Here is a 25461-nt window from a genome sequence, read left to right as displayed (position 1 = left end):
GGTATGGAATATTACATTATTTGTGGTTTGCCTCTCTCTTCTTTTTCTTTCTCTATCTTTTTGGCCCAATGATCTATTTGCAGGTCTTTTCTTGGTTATTGCCTTTCTTAAAAACAGTATGAAGTTTATTACATTCTGAAAATCCGCGTTTCGGCTTTGCTGGTCTTATAAGCGCAGCGCGTTAAACAAGGTTAAACTTTTCTGGCGCCAAGTCTGCTCTTCAAATTTTCCCTTAAGGAAGCTCTACTCTTAGTATAACCAGACTACTCACTGTATTATAAGCCTAGCACTTGTTCTCAATACGTCTGTACTAAGTAAGCACTCTCGTACTAAGTAAAGCACTACATCTACTTACCACCCCTGTGAATATCCACTTCCCTTAAAGGTATACCACTCCCTTATACTGTTCTAGCATGTCGAGTGGTAGATTACTGGCATCGTCTCCAGTTCAGCTGGTCAATCTGGGTATCTTGAGACAATGCTACAATTGTCTCATGTACACAGACAACCCTCTCCTCCTTCCAACAAACACAAATACATGTGAGAGATGCAACTATATAGCCAAACTGGAGGCTGAACTCTCTCAACTCAGGGCTGGCATGACCAGACAGGAGGAGATGGCAACCACACACACAATAATCCCAGTCCCCATAGACCTACCACAACTGCAAACCAAACACATAAAAACACAAAGACATACTCGGAGGCTCTAATAAAAAACTTACCAAAACAACAGAGGCTCCCAAAGCAGACATCCAAAAATCCACCACCTCAAAACAAAACACATGCAACACATACTTTAATAAATCAGTGTGTCAACCAATCGCAGCCCATAAGGCCAAACACCTTGCCTGATACACTAGTAATAGGTGACTCCATAGTCAGACACACTGATGTCCCACTGACCAGGCTGAACAAGGAGAAGATGACTGTGAGCTATCTATCGGGAGCTAGGATCCGCCACATAACACACGCACTCAGGTCACTCCAAAGCAAGTACAAATATGACTCCGTCATTGTCCATGCTGGTGTGAATGACCTGAGACGTACCTCCCTGGACTACATGAAAAGAGACATAGAGGAGCTCTCTGATTATGTAGCCCAGGCTGGTATGACCCTGACCGTGAGCAGCATCTTGCCCTCACCAAGAATGATACCACAATACAAAGACAAGATGATCAGCTTTAACAATTGGCTCAAGTACTGGTGTCATTCTAAGGGGATCCAACGTCTGTCTGCCTGGGATGATATGTTGGACAAGCCACGCTGCTTCTCAAGGGATGGCTTACACCTGTCACCACTGGGCTTCCGGATATTGGCTAAGGCTCTTGCCTTTTTTAGACAAGGCTCAAAAGACAAACCCACCTCCTTAGAAAACAAAAATGGGAAGAAACTAAGGGTAATGCTGCTCAACGCCAGAAGTCTAAATCTCAAGATGCAGGCACTTGATGCACTCCTCAGCATGGAGAACATCGACGTCTGTGCAGTAACTGAAACCTGGTTCAAGGCTCCTGAGAGCACCCCAGCACTACCAGGCTATACCTCGTATCATGCTTTTCTGCCCCAAAACCCGGGCCGAACCACAAAGGGAGGGGGAGTGTCCATATTCATAAAGGACACCCACACCTCCAGGTTAGTAGCAACACATGAAGCATCAGAGACCATACAGGTGCAACTAACCATAGGCAAAACTGCTATACAACTGGTAGCATGTTACAGACCACCCTCCCAATCTCAAGAACCCCACTCAGCCTTCCTGAAGACATTGGAGGATATGAATGTATCACAAAATACCATCATACTGGGAGACTTCAACTACCCAAACATAGATTGGGTACATTATTCCAGCCCTAATACCCTAGCCCAAAGGTTCCTGGAATTCATAAATTCAAATGCACTGGAACAACTAGTCACCTCTCCCACTAGGGAGATAATATACTAGACCTGATCATCACAAACATGGGGACAAAATGCTCCACACGAAGTATACTCCTCACTAGTGAGATCTGACCACAAACTAATCACCCTGGATATACATATCCCACCTCCACCCCCAGCACAAAAGACCACAGTGAAAAACTTCTCAAAAGCAGACTTCACTCTTCTTAAGACTGAGATGGTATCCTTTAAGCCCACTGTGCCAGTGGATACCACATCCCACAATGCCGAATCCTTCACAAATGCTTTCTATGGACATCTCCAAGAATGCATGGATCATGCAATCCCAAACAAATCCAAGTCCCTCTCCACCGAATGTAAGCGTCCTGTCTGGTGGACCTCAGCCATAAACAAATTGTATAACAAAAGAAGAAAGCTACTGCACGTCAGAGCGAAATCCCATGAAGGGATGACATCTCTGATCAACATTAGCAGAAAACTACTTTCTCATAAAAACATCCAAGGCAAACTTTGAGAGAAAAATCGCTAAGGACACTAAAGATAACAACAAAGCCTTCTTCAGCTATGTTAGAAACCTGGGCGGAAACCCTCAGGTATGCTCAGAGTTGGTTCACAACAACAAAAAATACACTGAACCCACAGATATTGCTAACATTCTGGCTGACAGGTTCAGTGCAAATTTCTCCCCTCCTTCACCCCCAAAAGAAGAAATACTTATCCCAGCTGAATGTAATCTCCCTGTCATCTCAGATGTCCAAGTGAGAACCGCCCTAAACAAAGCAAAAAACACAGCATCAATGGGACCTGATGGTATCCCGGGGTGCATGTTACGTGAACTCCAAGAGGAGCTAAACCCACACATAAAAATGCTATTTAACCTTAGCCTTACTTCGGGATATGTACCTGAACACTGGCATACAGCAACAGTGGTCCCACTCCACAAGGGGGGTGCCCCTACAGACCCTGGAAACTACCGCCCCATAAGCTTAACTAGCCTGGTCTGCAAAGCTATGGAAAGAATCATCATGGAACTCATAAACAGAGACATAGGGGACCTACAGACACTTGACCACACCCAGTTCAGCTTTGTAAAGGGCAGATCCTGCCTTTTAAACCTGGTTGACTTTTTCGAAACAGTCACTAGAGCCATTTATGAGGGCAAAGCAGTCCATACAGCATACCTGGACTTGGCTAAGGCCTTCGACACAATACCTCACTCAGGCATCATAGATAAGCTAAACAGCTTAAACGTAAACCCTTATGTCACTAGATGGGTTGCAAACTGGCTAAAGGACAGAACCCATAAAGTTAAAATCGCTGGAGCAATGTCAGACTCAAAGCCAGTCACAAGTGGTGTCCCACAGGGATCTGTCCTGGGACCCCTCTTGTTCGGCATTTATTTCTCAGATGTTAAAGCAAACATGGGAGGGCTGTGGCTGACAAAGTTCGCAGATGACTGCAAACTAGGCGCCATAGTCGATACACCAGCAGACACACACATCCTACAAAAAGGACAACTGGTGCCGTAGTCACTGCCTTAAACTAAATGCCAAAAAATGTATAGTCATCCCTTTTGGAAAAAACAAAGTACCCACAAATTATCACATAGACAGCAACCCACTGAGTATGGAAAAAGTAATCGGAGACATAGGGACCCAAGTAGACAGCGACCTCTCATTTGACACCCACGTTGCCAAAGTGGTTAGAAAAACATTCTACCTTGCACACCTCATCATGAAGGGATTCACATCCAGGTCCAAGGATGTCATTGTACCCCTATATTCCTCCCTCATCAGACCCATGATTGAGTACAATGCCCCATTTGGTATGTACCTCACCCGGCATTTGCAACAGCTGGAGAGACCACAAAAGTACCTCACCAAAAGGATCAAGGGTCTCCAACATATGTCTTATTCTGCCAGACTAAAGAAACTTCAGCTCTATTCAGTAGCATACCGCCTGCTCAGAGGTGATCTCTGCCTGACGTACAAGGCCATGTCCAATCAGGATCTGATGGACATGCTCCACCTCAAAAAACCCAAATCCATCAGGACCACGAGAGCTAAAGACTTAAACCTCGGCACAAGTATGAATAGGACATGCTGGAGGGATAGATTCATAACCCAGAGGCTTCCCATGCTTTGGAACAGGATCCCAGTTCGTATTAGGCAGAGCCCCTCACTGACTCTCTTCAAGAGAAATCTTGATGAGTGGATGGGAGATCATAAGTTTACCCCAGGGGTCACATCTGTGTCACTACTAGACTGGGGCACAGTAAACTAATTCTATTATATAAAGGGACCTTCATTGTGTCACTACTAGACAGAGGCACAGTATTCTAGATTTATTCTGTACATTTTTGTACCATTTCATGGGGTGGCAAAAGCCACATCACTATGGCTAGGCTTACAAATGCCCCAGGGCAGATAGCCTAGTACTATACTATGAAACTATGAACCTTTCTTCATACATATACTCAGTTATTTTATCCCTTTCTTTATCAATGACTTCAAGCAGCACTATTTTATGTTTTGTATATAGTTAGTAGTTTTAAGTTTTATTTTTGTTTTTGGTTTTGATGTTCTCTTTGTTGTTACTGTTCATTTCAAAACTGCAAATGTATGTGGTTTGCATATGCTGCAGAAAATAACATTTCTATTGGAAAAAAAGATTTTTGTCACTTCTTTGTAGTAGTTTGTATAAGAAACAGTATAAATAAGTTGGTTATATATTCAGTTTGGTGAATGGGTAAAATCCACTGACCCCAAGACCCTTTTATAGTTCAGTTCCAGGGATTACAGCTCCAGAACAAGAGCAGTGTAATTCCAAACATAAGCAAAAATGAGAGTATCCATGGAGGGGAAAACAGTAAACACATTAAGATCCAATTGCAGTGGAAAAAACACATTTTTGTATGCTGTTTTACACTGGCATTCTCTCTAGCCATGTTTTAATCTGGAAATGCTGGCAACATATAGTTCACCACAGCTCATTTATAGTGATCTCCCTGTGTTCATAAGTCAGTATGTTCATAGCTATTCTGTATTTTTCATTTGAAGTTGGTCAGTTTGGTTAGAGGAGAGTGTTCGTCCACAGCCCTAAATAACTGATAACATTTTAATGATATACAGCATATTACATGCTTTAAAATTACCACATAATATAACGAGTGGTAAGTAATACTGGTAAAAATGGTCTTCACATTCTGATATACTGACAGCACTATGCATAGCAAGACTGGTAAATATTTTTCTCTTGAGCATAAAATGAAAATGCAAAAAAGTTTATTCTGGAAAAACACAAATTTCATTTTCATTTGTATCACCTGCAGCAATTATACAATTTAATAAGTAGTATCAACACTGTGATTCCCTTTGCAGCCAGTTTATTTTGAATTATTGTGTTTTGCAGTGGTTCCGCAGTGCCATTATTAAGGAAAATGCCATGCCAGAAGGTCTAATGACCCTTCTCTTCTCCAATATTGATCCTATTTACGAGTTTCACAGGGCATTTCTAAAGGAGGTAGAACAAAGACTTGCACTCTGGTAAGTTGCTTCCAGAAAATTAGGCTTTTTCCTTTAACATGTTACATGTACTGCCTTAGAATATATTTCACGTTATTTTCTGGGATATGGTGCAGCAAGAGCTTTTTGATTTGTGCAACTTCCTCGCCCCTGTCGTATACCATCTGCGGTTTTACCTAATACTTCTGTGATTAGGAAAAATGCAGATTATGTTGTACACTATGCTGGATGGCATGGTAGAAGGATATAGATAGAAATTCCATTTTCAGACGCACAACCAGTGCATTGCCCCCCCCCCCAACTTCATAGTTAAAAATATGCACACCATTCCATCTAATGCTACTGTGAATTCAACAATTTTGTATTCAAATCATATTGCCTGAAAAATGAAGTATATTTTCCGATACCACATTTCATTACCAGAAGTATTTGGGTTAAATATAGAAAGCAATAAATTATTCATTGCTCGGATTGTTTTTATTTAATGGTGTTCCTATTACCAATTCTGTGGTGAGAACAGTCATATTGGTAGTTCTGGTTATTTACAGGACCCACCACTCCGCAGAACTCAGAAAGGCAATACTTGATCTGCAATGCTAATGGTCCTGTGGAATAAACTACCTGTTTTACACATGAACGCAACACTAAGGCTTTGTTCCACAGATTTTACAATTTTACCTATTTATGGCCTATTATGGGCAGACCTTTATTCTTCACTTAAAAATAGGGCGGGATCCTAAGGAGGATGATTAAAGGCATGCACCTACACTGCTGATATCCACACAGTAGAGGTGTAGCATTGAACTGTGTTTCTGAGCACCATAACTTGCAGCTTGCATTTTAGATCTCTAGTAATATGCCTCTGTCACTATTTTTATCAGTTACATTCTTTGGGTATTTGTTCCCAATGTTCGTTGTCTTTAGTTGTGGTACTCTCTTTCAGTTGTATTTAAAAGTGATTCTGTAGACCTGAACCATGGATCAGGTCTTAAGTCTGTCTGAACCAAATTTATTTTCACTGGCATTCTGTATCTTTGAGCAATTTTTATATAACCAGCAGTATAACTCTCATATTCATTGCATTCTTAGAGAGTGTAGATTTCTGGATTTGTTAAAGGTTTGAAACCAGTATAAAGATAACTGTTTAAATGTACTGATCACTGGGTTGCGCATGGAGTGACATGATCATGCTACAAATTCAGGGAAAAATAACATTGTTCAGCACCTCTCTGACATAAAAAAGGTCTCAAGTGTTCATTAAATATCTCTCAGTGCTGTTAAAATGTAGTTTAAAGCTAGTGTGTGACAGCAGCTAGAGTTAGCCACCAAAGAAAAGCATCTGAAGTATTAAAAAAGATGTACACTTTTTTGTCACAAAAAATGGCACAGTCAGGTGTCTAACAGCTTTTAAAACTGTTCATTCCTCAGAGGGTTACTTCATTTAGAGCCATTAGAAAAGAAAATAAGGGAGTCAGAAATGCAAGTGCATAATTAGTATGTCAGTCAAGAAAAATTGACTTAATTTGCAGATGATATTTTGTGCCTGATTAACCTATAACAGGACATCTCAGTGTTGTAGAACATTTTGAGACCGTTTTGAGTCGTTTCATGATATAAAATTAACGAAGATAAAGCAAGGGCTATAGCCGTAAATGATGTACCCACACATGAATTGGTTTAGCAATACACATTTTTACGGGGATGTGATAAGATGAAGTATTTAGATGTATGGATTAAAAAGACTTCTGTTATGGGAGCTAAGCATGCGTGGAAAGAGACTATACAAAACAGAATATAGAAATTGAGAAAATGGAAGCTCTTCTTTATGGATATGGATAGCAAGATACAAGCAGTAAAAATGTTTTTAGTCCCTTTAGTTTTATATACAGATCAGGCACATTTTTATCAAGCAGTGGAGAAGTTGTGGACAGTAATTAATACAAAGTTGAAGGATTTTGTCTGGGAGTAGGAAAGGGCAAGGGTCAAGTGGGCTAACTTGATCCAACAGAACAAGGTGGTTTAGGAGCAACTTATTTGAAGTTCTGTTTTAGAGCTACATGGTTAAGGCTCATATATAAAACACAAGCAGAAAGCTATAATTCACATTTTAAAGGGATGATGATGAAGCAGGATGGGAAATTCCAGAAATGAGTAATGAGCTGGATTTTGGATGCAGCTCCTTAAGGAGAATAACAACAGCCATACATAATATTATGTTCATAAAGTAGAAGAAAGTATTTTAAGAACTAAGCTAATACAGGAATGGAGAAAGGAGATTTTGCTAATAGAGATGACTGCAGTTAGGGTGCAGAGAATAGGCAAGAGGGATCTTGAATTTACTGGAGAAAACTAGCAAAGGAACCAAGGTATTGGGGGCAAATAGCTACAGAGGGAATGGTAACAGAATGGGAAGAGGCTAAGAAGACATTTGGAATGCAGACTAGAGACTGCCTTCCCATTAAGGGATTGATTTCTGAGTGTAGGCAAAGAGAAAGGGATAGAGGGGAATCCTAAGTGAAAGGCCTGCTCTGGTACAGTTTTTAGTTGATTCTAGAACAGTAGTGGCTGTTAAAAAGGGATAATTAGTAGGGCATTTAAATATTGCATGCTAATTATAGGAATTAATCAGAGGAGGTTAGAAAAGTTTAGGAAGAGAGATTTGATAAGCAATTTACAAGGAAACAATGGCAGGACATATGTATGGCTCCCAAGTACGCAACAAAGCCTAGACGATTTAGGATTTTGGCTTGGATGTATTTACATAGGTGGTGGTATACCCCAGGCAGACTCCAAAGAATTTTTTCTCAAGCAGATGTCAAATGTTGAAGGTGTGATAAGGAAGAAAGAGGTAACTGGGAGCATATGTTATGGGAGTATAATGAGTTGACAGACATCAAAAATTCCTACAGAGTAGTGTGTCAGAAATATTAGGTAAGCAAATGGGTGCAACTAAGGAAATTATTATTTTTTTTTTTAACTCTGACGCAGGATCTGAATTGCCTAGACATTATAAGGGTTTACTAAATTTAATTCTGATGGCTGCCAAAAAAGCAATTACTAGAAAATGGAAATCAAAGTCTAAACCAACTATATTTAAAGTATTGAATATTGTAACAGAGAAGCAACAAATGGAAGTAGGATCTTAAGAAAAGGGTAGGAGCAGATTATGTAAAAATGGAAATTGTGGGAACAATACATGCAGAATAATGTGTCAGAGGAGAAATGGGAGTTAAGGGAATTCAGCAGTTTATGTAATGGTGGATTGATATTCAAAAAAGCGTGTGATGTATAATATTTGTAACTAGGAACATGTTCATACGCTTTGTTTTCTTTTATATAAATGTATGTTTGCCTGTTTTTAAGTATTCAATAAAGGTGTTAAAGTTAAGAAATTATTAGAGGTGAAGTTTTTTAGGCTACTTGCAAAGAAATAGGTGGCAGTGACCAAACAACTTGAACCTAGCAAGGTGAACAAAGCAACTCATCTTCTAATAGCTGCTGTGTAGACTAATTCCCCCAGCCCACAGAGAGTATCCTGCTCACTGCTTCCTGTTCCCTGCATCACCTCAGTGCCCATGCAACACATTTTGAGCTGGTTGAACAAGCCACTGTAGTCACAGAAATGGTGGTCACATGGTGTCCCTGAAGGAGGAATGTTTTGTAATTAAACCAAGTTGCCTGTAGGAATACCAATATGCCTGAATATTTCCAGGCAGCAGGAACAAGCTATAGCTTTTTCTTCATTTATTGTCCCCCAGTTTTGAGTGGGCATTCTTGCAAGAGATTACAGTCTCTTTTGGTGACTTAAGTTTATGATTCAACAATGAGTCTTTACCATTTACCAAGTCCTCTATATTAAAGAATTTGGGTTTGTTCAAGTAAGTATCTCTGCAGTTCATCAAGTAAGATAAGTTTCTTGGCTGGGGTGCCTTCTGTGTGGAGTCTGCATGTCCTCCCTGCATTTGTGTGTATTACCTCTGGGTGCTCCAGTTTCCTCCCACAGTTCAAAGACATGCATCCAGAGCGTTTCTCCCTGGGCCTCCGCTGAAACTTGGCCTCGTTCCAAGTCAAACTTTCCCAGTAAATAAATGTTAAAATAAAATTAAATCAATAAATAAGTTCTTGGCTTGGCATCTCCTTTAAATGTGATGACTTCAGATTTGGTGGTGGAGCTGATCTCATGGTCTGAAAAAGTTTTCTTTCAATTGGAACTAGCAGTACCATTTTAGTCTCCCAGTCTTTGCACCAAGAGAGTGTTTTTTTTACTAATTACTCTTTCCTTGTGTTCGTTCATCATCAATCCTTCAACTCCTTCCAAAGAACAGTGCAGGTGATCCATATGAACTGGTCTACGGCTATAGTAAGTCATAGACTATGCTCACCTCAAATCATGTGTGTTCCACTCCAATCAGGGTACATGACCACATTTTAATTTTGGGCTTAGCGCTCTTCAGTAGAAAGTGTGAAAGATGGAATGTCATTAAAATCATGCACATCTTTGGGCTGATAAACTTGATCTGGTGGAACATTATGCATATCACCACACTGAGATCCTTTATACGAAAACATCATTTCTGTCCCGAGAGATCTTACTTTGGATCAACAACAGAACATGCTTTTTTTCAAGTGATTAACAGTGTGTGCAGTTTGGCTTGTCTTTCTGCTTGTAAAGCTATTATATAGCATCAGTGGGGGATAACTGACCAGTGTTTCATTTTTAAAGGTTGCCATTAATCTGCTGCACATTTCCTTCTCCATGCCCCATGATCCGCACATATTTTGAGGCTAGTTAGGTGATCTGCTTATATGTTTTCGTATTTTATTCCCATTCTTTAAGCTCATGAACTTTATTTCAGTTATGCACCTTACAACCTGCAGACTTGGCTCCCTCTTCACCCAAACTGGTTATTAATTGCCATGGATATATACTTAGACCAAGCACTCATTCGGTTTGGAGTCCTCATTGAAGACCTTGACTTTTTCAGTGTTTATTAAAGAACTTATCTAGCCTTATCCTCAGTAAGCCATGTCTTGAGTTCACATTTGTCTGGCACTTAGTATAGAGGAATAAAGCTCTGAGCTGTTACTGAGCTGCTTTCTGGGCCCAGGGGTATAGGGTGTGATTCTTTCCACCTTCATTTGAGTAGTGGTGATTCTGTGCAAGTCACTTAACTAGACAGTGCTCCCAGGTCACTCCTAAAAAGGAGCAATTTGTCCACATGGCTTAACCAGTCTTCAAATAGGTTAAAAAAATCCAATAGTCTTGATAAGTTTTACCCTAGTTGTAACTTTCCCTTTTGGGAAAGTCATTTATGTGCAGTTTGAATTTTACTTAATGGGCAGTGGATTCACAGACCCATATTATTTTGCATCAGTACTGGTTGGAGGTTGCCCTCATTAGAATAGTTAACGATGTTCTGGTAGATAGCGATCAATAGGTTTTTGCTGCTTTAGTCATGCTTGAACTGACTGAAACATTTAACAATGAATCATGTTGTTCTGGGAAAATGTTTATGTTCTTACTGTAGTCTTTCCTGTGCAATGCTAGATAGGTTTGCCTCTTTTTCTGGACATATCAGACCTTAATAAAACGTTTTACTTTTTGAAGTATGAAATGCTACAGGGTTTGATTTCAAGTCTGTTTCTTTTGATGGTGTTTGTTCTATCCCCTGTGAATCATATGAGAAGGAAATGGTTGGCCTGTCACTGCTGTGCTAATGGCACACCAGTTCACTTATCTTTCCATGAAAAATGAATAGTGAACATATGTTTTTTAATGGATGACTTTGAGGCCATTAATATTTTCTTACTGGTAAAATATTGAAACTTAACGTATCCAGGATGGCTTCCAGTGCCTTGACAGTTTCATCTTATTTATGGTCAAACGTGTAATCTTGTTGTCTTCACTGATTAACTGATGCTTCAGAAAATGATGTCTGCTGTGATCATTTTTTTCACTTGTGGAACCTCACTGCATTTAAGGACTTAATACCTTCTGAGGATGTTTCTGCTGCTGTTCATATCCTAATTTCCTCTCTCCTTGACTGTTGCAAGGCGCTCTGGAATGGACTGCTTGACACTAGGATAGGTCATTTACAGCTGTTGCAAAACTCAGTATGTGGCTGCTTACTGTACACTTTGGTGCTGTCCTATTACTCGGTGCTGTGGAGTTTGTATTAGCTTCCCATCTGATTTCTGAATAATAATCAAGATCTTGGTATTGATATGGATAACCCTATGTGATCTGTGTCAATTTTACCTGAAAATGTTAATTGTTCCTTATAGGTTCATAGGGAAGTACTTGGCTAGCTGCCCTTGTGGGCCATTTTAAGCCTAGCTAATTTACCTTTTTGTGTTTTAAGCAACCTATCCCATTTGATTATAGATTGGCTTAATCCATCCCATGGTTGACAGTTACATATTATCCCTAATGAGAATAACTGGGATCATACCATAAATAATATGAGGGGACCCATGCATATAAAGCATTTAGGAGCTGCCTGTGTCTATTAGTAGTTCAGCGGGCAGTCCTGGGTTAAATTGAATTTGTTTTGTGTGGCTAGGGAATCTGTTCCAGAGCAGAGGGATCTGTCCCTGCAAATTGTTCTGTTGATGCTGCAGAACAAGTTTAGATTCATAGAGTATTTATGATGTAATTTAACTTGCTGATGTGCAGTCAATCCATCAGTAATGGGTTGGAGAATGCCTTGTATTCAGAAGCGTATTTGGTTCTACCAGTGTCCTGTGCCAGTACTGTGAACAAGCACCCTACCCACTCAGCTCTTTCAAGTGAAGAGCAAAAAGAAAGCACTTCAGTGTAATAAGCCAATCACTGCATTGTAAGCAATCGGCTGTGGTGGTGCTGCGGTAGCGTTGTCGCCTCACAGTAAGACGTCCTGTTCGATTCTCAGCTAGAGCGTCTTCTGTGTGGAGACATGCATGAATGGTTGTACCTTCGTTGAAGGTTGTGTGTCAGGGCCGGCAACTCAGCACATAAATATCTACTGCCAATTAGTGGACCGGAGTTCCGCTGTGGCGATCCCTAACCGGAAAAAGCCGAAAGACACAACAACAACAACACTTAGATCTGTACCCCACCCCCAGCTCTTCTGTTGAAGAGATAAAAAAACCCAAACTGACCATCTATCTACTAACACACCAATCAGGTGACCAGATGCATGACATGAGCCCCAACCCTCCTGCCCCAGCCATTCAGATCCTGTTTCTGTGCCCTGCCCCCAACCCTCTCATTTTAAACTGTAGCAAACTGTTTCCTATATATGTAAGAGAAAGTTGCTACAGTTTATACCTTGCATGTAACGAGTGCTGTGGCGCTCTTGTTTTAGCTTAAAAAATCATCTTTTTAAACTGTAGCAAACTGATTTCTACAGTTTATACCCTGCCTACATGGAGTGCCACAGTGCTCAGGTTTTAGTTAAAATTCTAATTCTTTACTTTTAGATTTCAGCAAACTGCTTGCTACAGTTTAGACCACACATGGAGCACTACAACATTCAGGTTTGACCACAAATACAATACTGGCTTTCAAGAGCTAGTATTACATTAAAGAGACATCAAGATCAGCTGATCGTGCCCCCAAAGCACTTTATGCCCAGGCAGTTGTCCCTCTCACCCCATCCTAGCCATGCTACTGCTTGTATGCCAGACACAAGTCACCTCTTAGTGGTTTGCAGGATGCTGAGTATAGTGACAGGGCATTGAGGCAATCTATGCAGGACATGTTGTTTTGGCATTGTATCCTTTTAGTAAGGTATTTCTTTGGACGTTACAGATTGTAGATGAACGTGTCTGTATATATACCTTTAAAAAGCTCTCCAGGGGCTTGCATAAGTGTTTAAATACTGAGCATGTGCAAGTGCCATTTTTGTAGTAAGCCGTTGAGATGTAAGCATGTATGTATGTAAGGTCTGTCTGTTAACCAGTTTGTTTATATTTTATGAAGCTGCTCTCCTTCCTAATGTGTTTTTATGTATTAAAACATCTAAACAAAATACCCCAGCTGCTTGTCAGCTATGATCGAGTGGGATGAGTGACATGATATCAGAAGTGGCATGCCTAAAAGGACATGGTGTTAGAAGTGACATGTCTAAAATGACTTAAAGCCAGGATGGAATCCAAATCCTTTAGTTTAAGCTTGAGAAGCACTTGGTTGGACCTGGAGGAATATAGAGGAGTGAATTGTCTTTACTGTACGTATGCTTTGCAAAACAGGTCAGCAACGAATTTCAGATGTTAAAACTTGCACAGTGCTATTTCTTATTTGCAAAATATGAAACAAGGCATACAGAATGCCCCAAATGATATTTGCATAAACTGATGTATCCGGTACTGATAAAAATATTCAAATTACTAAGAAAATGTTTGAAATAAAGTCCGAATTGCATAAAACAAATGAGGAAATGTCCGCATTTTTCAATAAATGCATAGTGAATCCATATTTTTCATATTAATCAGAGGTATCTCAGTTATAAGTGTATAAAGTGTTTGCATGTTTCTGCAGTACTACAGTAAAGTTATTTCATAGAATACAGCCATTTAAGAGCAGATTTTATAGCTTACAATATTTCAGAGAGTTTATTGTGCATTTGAATGTTATTACAAGCTCACAGCACAGTTTGTTCTTAGATAATTACAAGGGCCATATTTCCAGTTTGTTTGCGTGCATACTTGGTGGGCGGCATGGTGGACAGATTGCAAAAGCCCAGTGCACTTGTGTTTGACAGTAATATTGCAGAAAACTGGAGAGTGTTTGAGCAAGAGTACAACATTTTCATACAAGCTGCATTTTCTGATAAAGATGACCATACAAAGGCATTTATTCTACTTAATTTAGCTGGGTCAGAAGCTACAGAAGAGAGGGAAAACTGTCATATTGTTGTACCAGCTGAGTCAAGGGAGGACCCTGAGAACTTAAAACATAAATTTAGAGAAACGTGCAACCCCCAGACAAATGTTACAATGGAGAGGCACTTATTTTATACAAGGGATCAAAAGCCTGGTGAAACTTGTGCAGCATATGTAACTGACTTGAGAAACAAGGTTAAATATACAAATTTGGTTCATAGGTTCATACTAGGCTATCTGCCCTGGGGCAATTATAAGCCTTGCCCGATTCTGTATGGCTTACGCCACCCCTTGATTTGAGTATACTGTGCCCTTTTTAAGGTTTAGTTTACTGTGCCTCTGTCTAATAGTGACACGGGAGTAATCCCTGGGACAAACCTGCGATCCCCCATCCACCTATCGAGATTCTTCTTGAAGAGATTCAGTGAGGTGCTCTGCCTCACATGAACTGGAATTCTATTCCAGAGCGAAGGGAGCCTCTGGGTTATGAACCTGTCCCTCCAGCAAGTTCTATTTATTTCTGTGCTGAGGTTCAAGTCCCTCGAGCGTGTGGCTATAAGAGATTTAGATTTACTGAGGTGGAGCATGTCCATTAATTCTGGATTTTACATAGCTTTGTATGACAGGCATAGATTGCCTCGAAGTAGGCGGTATGCAACTGAGTAGAGCTGGAGTTTTTTTAACCGAGCAGCATATGGCATCTGTTTGAGACCCTTGATCCTCTTGGTGAGATACTTTTGCGGTCTTTCTAATTGCTGCAGGTGTCGGGTAAGATACATCCCAAAAGGGGCATTGTATTCTATGATGGGCCTGATGTGGGATGAATAAAGGGGCACGATTACCTCTCTTGATCTAGATGTGAAACCCTTCGTGATGAGGTGGGCTATGTAGAAGGTCTTTCTAACCACTTTGGCAATGTGGTTTTCAAAGGAGAGATTGCTATCAACTTGGGTCCCCAGGTCCCTAATAACTTTCTCTGTACTTAATGGGTTTCTGCCTATGCGGTAATTTATGGGCACATTGTTTTTGCCAAAGGGTATGACTATACATTTTTTGGCATTTAGCTTTAAACTATGGCACTGGCACCAGTTATCTGTCTCTGTGAGACCTTTTTGAAGGATGTTTGTGTCAGCTGGAGAGTCGATTATGGCGCCCAGTTTGCAGTCGTCTGCGAACTTGGTGAGCCATAGCCCACCCACGTTTGCCTGTACCTCGGAAAAGTATATACCGAACAAGAGTGGTCCCAGGACAGAACCCTGTGGGACGCCACTTGTGACCGGTTTCGAGTCTGACATGGCTCCAGCAACTCTCATTCTGTGGGTTCTGTCTTTGAGCCATTTTGCAACCCATCTTGTGACATAGGGGTTTATATTTAAGCTGGATAGCTTATCTATGATGCCCAAGTGGGGTATTGTGTCAAATGCCTTTGCAAGGTCCAGATAGGCTGTGTGGACTACCTTACCTTCATCTATGGCTTTGGTGACTGTTTTGAAGAAGTCAACCAGGTTCAAAAGGCAGGATCTGCCCTTGACAAAGCCGAACTGGGTAGGATCTAGTGTCTGTAGGTCCCCAATGTCTTTGTTTATGAGCTCCATGATGATCCTCTCCATAGCCTTGCAGACTAAGCTAGTCAGGCTTATGGGGCAATAGTTTCCAGGGTCCATAGAGGCTCCACCTTTGTGGAGTGGGACCACTGTTGCTGTACGCCATTCTGTGGCAACACATCTTGTACAGCTGTTTTATTTGAGGGATTAGTTCCTCTTGGAGTTCATGTAGGACGCAACATGGGATGCCATCTGGTCCCATGGAAGCAGTGTTTTTTGCTTTGGAGAGGGCAGCCTTCACCTAAGCATCAGAGATGTTTGGGAGGCAGCCCTCTGCCGGAATAGATACTTGCTCTTTTGGGGGGGGGGGGGGAGAAGTTTGCACTGAACCTGTCTGCCAGGATATTGGCAATGTCTGTGGGTTCAGTGTATTTTTTGTCATTTAGAATAAACTCAGAACAAGTCTGGGAGTTACATCCAGGGTTCCTAACATAACTGAAAAAAGCCTTATGATTGTCTTTGGTGTCCTGTGCAATATTTCTCTCGAAGCTGGCCTTGGAGGATTTTTTTGCTAATACTGATCAGAGATGCCTTCCCTATTAGGGATTTTGCTCTATCATGTAGTAGCTTCCTCTTTCTGTTGTACAGTTTATTTATGGCAGGGGTCCACCAGACTGGACGCCTGCCTTTGGATGATTGGGTCTTGGTTTTGTTTGGGATAGCATGATCCATGCATCCCTGGAGATGTCCGTAGAATGCGTTTATATAGGATTCTGCAGTTTAGGCCATAGTTTCCACTGGCCATGGGGCTTGAAGGATTCCACTTCGGTTTTGAGAAGTGAGAAGTTTGCTTTTGAGAAGTTTTTCACTGTGGTTTTCTGGGCTGGGGGTGGGGTCGGGATGTGGACATCCAGTGAAATTAATTTATGGTCTGATCTTACCAATGAGGGATATACTTCTGGTGTGGAGCATAGAGTCCCCATGTTGGTAATGATCAGGTCTAGTATGTTGTCCGCTCTTGTGGGAGTGGTGACTAGTTGTTCCATAGCATTTGAGTTTATAATTTCCAGGAACCTTTGGGCTAAGGTGCTGGGGCTTGAGTAGTGCTCCCAGTCAATGTTTGGATAGTTGAAGTCGCCCAGTGTAATGGTGTTCGGAGAGATCTTCATGTTCTCCAATGTTTTCAGGAAAGCCGAGTGGGATTCCTGACTTTGAGAGGGTGGTCTGTAGGATGCTATAAACTGAAAAGCAGTCTTGCCCACTGTTAGTTGCACATGGATGGTCTCTGCTACTTCGTGCAATGCCACTAACCTGGAGGTGTGGATATCCTTGATAAATATGGAAACCCCCCTCCTTTTGTGGTTCGGTCCGGGTTTTGGGGCCGAAAAGCATGATATGAGGTATAGCCTGGTAGTGCTGGGGTGCTCTCTGGAGCCTCGAACCAGGTTTCTGTCACTGCACAGATATCGATGTTCTCCATACTGAGGAGAGCTTCGAGTGCGTGCATCTTGAGGTTAAGACTTCTGGCGTTAAGCAGTATTACCCTTAGTTTCTTGTTCCTTGTGCTGTCTATGGGGGTGGGTTTGACTTTTGAGCCTTGCCTAAAAAAGGCAGTATGGGGGTGGCAAGAGCCTTTGCCAATATCCGAAAGCCCAGTGGTGACAGGTGCAAGCCGTCCCTAGCGAAGCAACGTGGCTTGCCGAGCATGTCATCCCAGGCTGACAGACACTGGATCCCCTTTGAATGACACCAAAATTTTAGCCAATTGTTAAAATCGATCATTTTGTCTTTGTACTGTGGCATCATTCTAGATGAGGGTAAGATGCTGCTCAAGGTCAGGCTCATACCAGCCTGGGCTACATGATCAGAGAGCTCCTCTATGTCTCTTTTCATGCAGTCCAGGGAGGTACGTCTCAGGTCATTCACACCAGCATGTACAATGACTGAGTCATATTTGTATTTGCTTTGGAGTGACCTGAGTGTTTGGGTTATGTGGCGGATGCTAGCACCCGACAGGCAGCTCACCGTGACCTTCCTTTATTCAGCCTGGTGAGCGGGACGTCAGTGTGTCTGACAATAGAGTCACCTATTACAAGAGTATCAGGTGTGTTATTCAGCCTTAAGGGCTGTGGCTGCTTGGCACACTGACTTTGTGGGCTATGTGTTGTGCGTGTTTTGTTTTGAGGTAGCGTTTGCTTGGATGTCTGCTTTGGAGGTCTCTGTTGCTTAGGTAGATTTTTATTTAGGGCCTCCGAGTATGTTTTTGTGTACTTATGTGTTTGGTTCGCTGATGTGGTGGGACTATGTTAAATACTGGAATTATGTTGTGTGAGGTTACCTTCTCCTCCTGACTGGTTACACCAGTTTTGAGATGAGAGAGCTCCGCGTCCATTTTGGCTAAATAGTTGCATCTCTCATATATTTGAACCTGTTTGGAGGAGGAGAGGGTTGTCCGTGTACATGAGACAGTTGTAACATTGCCTCAAAATTCCCAGATTCACCAGCTGGACTGGAGAGGAAACCATTGAATGACCTTTGGACATGCTAGAGTAATATAGGGAAACTGAATTTAAGATGGACCAATAGAGGATAGGGTAATCGTAGAGCGTATAAGAGTGAGTAGTGCTTATGGTTTAATAGTGCTAACTTGTAGGATTACTTAATTGGACCAGTGAAGGGCCTTAGAATGAGAATATGGTGTTTAAATTGAGAGAGAGAGCAGTTCTAAGGGAAAAAGTGAAGAGCAGACTTTGTGGAGCCAGGAATAGTTTAAACCCAATTAGGCGGCGCTGCCCACTGTTGCGCTATGCACAAAAACGCACAAAACCACGCAAAAGATGGTTTTAAGAGAGGAAGATGAAGGAGTTTGGAATTGACCCAAAATGGCCAATAAAACTACAGTTTCAAGTCAGTAACCCCTCCCACAGGGGCAGGCTGGCTGCTCAATGTTTTTCACTGCCACTGATCAACAGATACTTCCCTTTAGCCCAAGCAAAAAATGGCCTCCAAAAAAACTTAAACAGTTCAAGAACAGCAACCCTGTAACTGAACTTTTTTAAATCTCAGAAAAGTGGGAAAAAAGCAAGATTTTTTTTGTTTTTTTCAGAGATAGCAGATCAACAAGTTATAACAGTGCAGTAAATTACCCCACACAAGAGTGCTAGGCCAAAGACAGATAAAATGCAAGTTTTGAGAAAAAAACAATTTTAAAAATAAGTGCAAACAGGAAATTCAGTAAACAGCTCTAGGTTGTGCTCTAAATACGGTTACTAATGCAGAAATAGTTTAACAAGCCAGAAAATGCTCAAAATAGGTGGCTATGCAGAAAAAACTTAACAAATAAACAGAGGAAAAATACTTAAAATCTCAAAAGTGGTAATTTAAGGGATGAGTTGATAAAGGGCAGACTTGTGTGTGGTATTAAAGATGATGCTGTGAGATTTTGCTTCATGACAGTGATTTAACTTTGAATAAGGCCATTGATATTTGTCAGATATGAGTTCATGAAAAAACACATGCTTACAAATGAGAACAGGTCTAGAAGGCACAGTGACAAAGCTCATGTTGATAGTATGCAGTGTGTAGTTAAAAGAAACAGGCACAAGCACATGGCAGTAACTGTAGCACCTTCAGAACTCACTGGTAAACCCCATAGCTTTCCAGCAAATTCCAGAGTTCACACAGTCTCAGTGAAGCATAAGAGTGAGTCAGCAAACTCAAAGCATGGGCCCCAACCTTTCACTGCCAGCTGTCGTAATTGTGGTGGAAGTCATGAATCTAAAAGGGCAAAATGTTTAGCTTTTGGTCAGCAATGCCAAAAATGTAATAAATGGAATCACTTCAAAAGCTTTTGTAAATCAAAAGGCCCACATTCTTTTATTAAAAGGGAACGTTTTAAGAAACGAGTTGATCAATTAGAAAGCTGCAACCATACTCTTTATGTTGATGGTGTGTCAGTGCTTCATGAAACAGTTAATGCAGTAGATTTAAGGGTAAAGAATGAAGTGTTTTGCACTGCCCGGATTAATGGCAAACCCATAGAGCTCAAAGTTGACACAGGTTCAAAGTGCAATGTTATGTCAGCAGAAACTTTGCTAGAGTATGTCATGGTAAAAGGCTTGATTTGGCAAGTTGTGTAAAGCTTGTTGCTTATTGGAGGTGAAGAGATTCAAACTGAGGGCTTAATGCTTTCATGTTACTCTGCTGGGATAAGCTATGACTTGTTTTATTTGGTCAAGAGACATGGCCAGTCATTATTAAGGCTCAGAGACAGTTTGAAAATGGGACTGCTCTCATTTAACAAGGAAGTCCACCATGTTAGCTTGAAAGACCACTTTTCTAATCTCGCCCAGTACATTTTCTCTACATATGCTGATCTCTTTGAAGACTAATTAGGAAGCTTCCAGTTGTGTGCTCCATGAAGTTAGACCCAGATGTCAGTCCATTTATCAGGCCAGCTCAGAAAGTTACAAAACCCATGCGGGACAGAGTCAAAGCCAAGTTAGATAAAATGGTGCAACAAGCTGGGATTTGTCCAGTTGTTTTGTCTACTCCAACTGAATGGGTATCTTCCATGGTGCTAGCTTATATGAAAAGCTCAGATGACATCAGAATATGTATTGATCCATGGGATTTGAACAAAGTACTAAAAAGACCTCATCATCCAATGCGCGCAGTCAAAGAAGTCGCAACCTTGATGCCAAATGCCGCTATTTTTTGTGTCTTGTATGCAGAGAGTTCATTTTGGTAAATTTAGTTTGACAAGAAATCATCATTGTTCGCTACATTCAGTAGTCCATTTGGCAGGTACAGATTTTTGAGAATGCCATTTGGGATAAATTCTGCAAGTGAAGTCTCTCAACATGCAATGGAGCAATTTTTTCTGGGTATCCTTGTGCTATTACAGTAGAAATCATACTAGTAGGAAGTCATGATAAAACAGAGCATGACAGAAACCTCCGACAAGTTCTGCAAAGGGTACTTCAAGTGAATCTTAAGCTCAAGCCACACAAATGCAAATTCAGGTTACAATAAGTTACTTATGTTGGTCATTTATTTACTAGTACAGGCTTACAACCAGACACTTCAAAGCAAACATCCATTCTTGAGATGCCAGCTCCAGACAATGTTTAAGCCCTACAAGGTTTTCTTGGCATGGTCCACTATCTAGGCAAGTTCATTCCAGACTCGAGCCGAATATCAGTACCATTCAGAGAGCTGACATGTAAAGATGTGTCATGGTTTTGGTTTGAGCAACACCAAAGAGCATTTGATGTCCTGAAACAGAGAATTGCTAGTCCACCAACTCTCAGTTACTATGATGTTAACAAGCCAGTTACACTTTGTGATGCTTTGAAATTTGGTCTTGGTGCAGTCATTCTACAAGAGGATCAACCTGTTGCCTATGCATCAAGAACTCTTACCCAAACTGAATTGCATTATGCCCAGATTTAAAAGGAACTTTTGGTAATTGTGTTTGCATGTTCAAAGTTCCACAATTATATTTATGGTAGACCTATCCAGATCAAAACAGACCACCAACTGTTAGTCACTATTTTGAGAAAGCCTATGCATTGAGCTCCAGCTAGACTGCAGTGTATGATGCTAAGATTGCAAAAGTATAATTTCACCCTTGGCTACAAGAAAGGCAAACTTCTTTATCTTGCTGATACATTGTCCAGATCACCCAGAAACACTACAGAACAGCATGAGAATGAGAACCTTGATTTTGAAGTCATGGAAATGAGAAATTTTTCTCCCACACATTTTGATGAGTGGAGAGGATCTCAGCCACAGATCCAGTTTTGCAAAGGCCCAACCACTTTTCAATCAATGATGGCCATCAAAGCAATCTAGAAGAAGTGCAGCCTTATTTTCCATACAGAGATGAGATTTTTCTGACAATCATATCATTATGAAAGGTCCGAAAGTAATTGTTCCAAAGTCCTTGCAACAAGAGTAGATTACTATCTTGCATCGTGGTCAACCAGGAGGTGACTACCAAAAGAAGGGCAAGAGGCAAGGGCACCCACAGGCAGGTGAAAGGGAGTGCGCTTGCACCCGCCCCGGAACCAGCTGACTGGGAGATTAATTTTCTTTTAAATAAAAAAAAAAATGTTTTTTTTGTAAGGGCGTTCTTCTTTAAGAACGCCCTTTGCGACCAGTCGCATAGCCACTTCTGTGTCTGTGTGACGGTGGTTTACGTCTTCATTGCCTGCACAGAATTTGAATTCCAGAAGACATTTGGACTGCAGATGAAGGTACAAGTGAGAGGTAGGTGTGTGCCTGTGTGTGTTTGTGTTTAAGAGGTGTGTGTATGTAAGAAGTTGGTAGGTAGGTAGGAGTGTGTGCGTGTGTATGTAAGAAGTAGATAGGTAAAGGCAGGGGTGTGTGTGTTTGTAAGAAGGTCGTAGGGTGCGTGTGTTTGTAAGAAAGAGGGGAGCAGGTTGTGTGTATGTGTGGGGAGAGGTCATACTTCACAATTATCCAGATTTTTGCCTCATATTTTCTGTTTGTTTCTCACATATTGTGTTTTTTCTGGCAAATCATTGAGGACTGAAGTCAGAAAATGGCAGACATTTGAGTTTAAGACTTCATATCCTCAGAAAATGCATACTAATGCAAACCTTGTTCTCCTATCCACTTTCTAAGGAGATAGGAGGATGTATGTGTGTGTCATACCTCTCAACTGTACAGATTTTCACAAAATGTCCAGATTTTTGCCTTATATCTTTGGTCTGTTGCTCATAAGAATTATGTTGTTTTTTGACAAATTACTGGGATGAGCTAAGGATTAAAGTTACTAAATAATGACATGTAATTGAGTTTTCTGACTTCATATCCTTTAGAAAAATGCATTCTAACACAAATCCTGTTATTCTAGCAACTTTCTAAATGTGTCCCTAGTTTTGGGCCTTTGTCCCCAACATTATAAAAGGCTTTGTCCAGATTTCTTGTGCTAAGAGATTGAGAGGTATGGTGTCCGTGTACTTGTGTGTGCACGTGAGTGTGTGCGTGCATGTTTGTGCGTGCGCGTGTATGTATAAGAGGGAGGTAGCATACCCTCAGCTGTCCAGTTTTTTTGCAGAATGTCCAGATTTTTGCCCCATATTCCTCCTAAAAAGGGTTGAAGTTGCTAAATAACAAACATTTGAGTTTTAGACATCATATCCTTTAGAAAGATGCATACTAACACAAATCCTCTTATTCTAGCAATTTTTTAAGTTCATGAGAGCAATATTTATAATCTGTCCCTATTTATGTTAAGCTTTGTCCAGATTTCTTGCACTAAGAGGTTGAGGTATGTGTGAGTGAAATGCCCTCTTTAGAGTTAGCAGGTGGAATTTATTTTCAAGTGCATTTTCAAGGAATTGTGAGCTTCAAGGGATGAGAAGTTTACTGCTGCTCTTGCTAAGTCTACTTAAAATGTGCAACTGTTTTGCTTAGCAAATAGTATCACTGTTGTGGTATAGAATTTTAAAACAGTGTTAGTAGCACAACAGGTAGTATACTTGCATCTTGATGTAGAGGGCTGTGAATTTTACTCCCACAGCTTGTAGATTTCTATTTTAAGGGGGTGGAGTGCTGCAGTCCTGAGTATGTCCTCCTTTGGATGAGATGCCTAGTAACTATGAACCTGATTTTCAGCTTGTCACCCATTCTGTATGGCAATATACCAGCTTACCATTTTTTTAACGTAACATTGGCAATTTATTCTTTAAGGGCAGCAGGCACTGAATTTGTTGAAGCACTGAAATATAAAGTTGTTTTCCAGCAACAACCTCTTCATTAGTTTCAGATCTCTCTAATGTGGAATTATTCAGATGATTTTTTACTTTTGCAGAGATTGTGCATATTGACTGATATTTTTGGATTGTAATGACAAGTTAGTTTTATGGTTGAAATGTTCTGAAATGGGCATTTTGTCATTATTGGTTCATATGTTTTTTCATTGGTTACTGGAAACATGTTCAAAACCATAAATTTAAAACACACTAACAAGTGATGCTGTATTATACAAGGAGTATAATTCAATTATTATATATTATAATTAATAAAATCAGGAAGGTAAATCAAAGAACTTTTGCATGGTCCTAAAAATGTGTGCAAGGGGCCTGTGATTTGAAAACAGCCCAAAGGTAAAACTTAACCTGCCACTGGCCAAATGCATTTTCTTTGCATGTGGGTTTCAAAGGTAGAAAAGTTTTAATGCTAAGTCTGTTTTCATTGTAAGACTATTGCTTTGTTTAGCAAATGGCTACCAGTGTTTGTGCTGTAAAATTTGAAATAAAAGTTGTAAATTAAATCCAAATATCTGTAATCATTGTAGAAGTAAAGCATAAAACAGTATGCACACAGAGTTTTGAAAAGTGTTTATGGCAACTGGGGAGAAATAGCCAAGTAATGGGAAATTGGAATGGCTGCATGAGGGGGAATGTGGAGGGGTGCTGTGGGGTTTGCACCCCCCTGCAAAAAATCTTGCGGGCTTTCCTGGTGAGAGGTCTGGTATTTTGGCGGCCTATGTCACTAGACATTGAGAGAGCACTTTCATCTTGTTCCTTGTGTAACAGTACAAAGCCACACCAGCAGAAGGAACACTTCAGCTAAACCAGATTCCTGAAACTACCTTAGTCGACAGTAGCCACTGACATTTTCAAGTAGAATGGTCAACATTATTTGATGTTAGTAGACTGTTACTCCAATTGTTTTGAGGTTGACCTCCATCCTAACCTGGCATCCAGTGCTGTCATTAGATGGTGTCATTTTCCTGTACATGGTATTCCGCACAAAATTATTTCTGACAATGACACAGTTTACAAGCCAACAGTTCAAAAGATTTGCTGCAGAATGGGACTATACTCATGTCACAAGTAGCCCTGACTACCCACAGTCAAATGGTTTGGCAGAACATGCAGTTCAAAGTGCAAAACAGTTACTAGAGAAATCAAAGCAGGATGATAGTGAATTTCCTGAATCTCATTTCAGAAATGTTCCTCATGATAGACATCTTGGTTCACCTGCTCAGAGACTTCTGTCGAGACAAACCAGAACCACATTACCAATCTGTAGTCAGTTGTTGGTTGTATGTGTTGCCGTACCCACAGACTCAAAAAAAACATGCTTAAAACATCATGGCATGATGTTTCCTACACTTTAACAGCACTCTGGGATTATTTACAGGATTTTAAATATTTTTATATGTAATTCCAGACTCTGACCACCTGGAGGCTGGTGTATTGACGTGGTTTGGATAAATCAGGTTGCCATCCAGTATCCCAGAAATCATTGTTTGGCTCAAAAATGTTACATCATGCAGGCCTCTGTCTAAAGTTCCTGTCATTTCATAGATGTTGCATGCGTACAAAGTACTGAATAAAATGGAACAGTGTAAGTAACATTCCCTGCTGCTGGATGACTACTTAAAACAGAAACAGTGCAAATGCTATAGAACACACTCAGTGTTTACTGCTGCCTTTTTTTCTAATTTAGTTTAAATGACACTAATTTGTGAGACAATGAATTCCAGTCCATTTACTTCTCCCCTCCCCCATAACACTTACAATCCCTAGCTGTCAAAGTCCTGAGGGTAATTTGGCCTGGTAATTCCACTGATTGGCAAAGGGTGCTTG

At 40.7% G+C, this 25461-nt stretch overlaps 1 protein-coding gene across 1 annotated transcript in view; it reads left to right on the top strand.

The window, feature by feature from the left end:
* The window catches only part of LOC122801240 (FERM, ARHGEF and pleckstrin domain-containing protein 2-like), a 963231-nt gene that overhangs the window by 371024 nt on the left and 566746 nt on the right, over window positions 1-25461 (top strand). Inside the window, exon 5 of the mRNA XM_044070791.1 lies at window positions 5311-5444. Within this exon, the coding sequence (XP_043926726.1) occupies window positions 5311-5444 (134 nt within the window). The remainder of the gene's footprint in view (window positions 1-5310; window positions 5445-25461) is intronic.

The sequence above is a fragment of the Protopterus annectens genome, chromosome 4.part1, assembly GCF_019279795.1.
Source record: "Protopterus annectens isolate FY-2018-M chromosome 4.part1, PAN1.0, whole genome shotgun sequence".
Classification (NCBI taxonomy): domain Eukaryota; kingdom Metazoa; phylum Chordata; order Ceratodontiformes; family Protopteridae; genus Protopterus; species Protopterus annectens.
The sequence above is the reverse complement of the archived record's forward strand: the minus strand, read 5'-3'. Positions and strand labels throughout refer to the sequence as shown.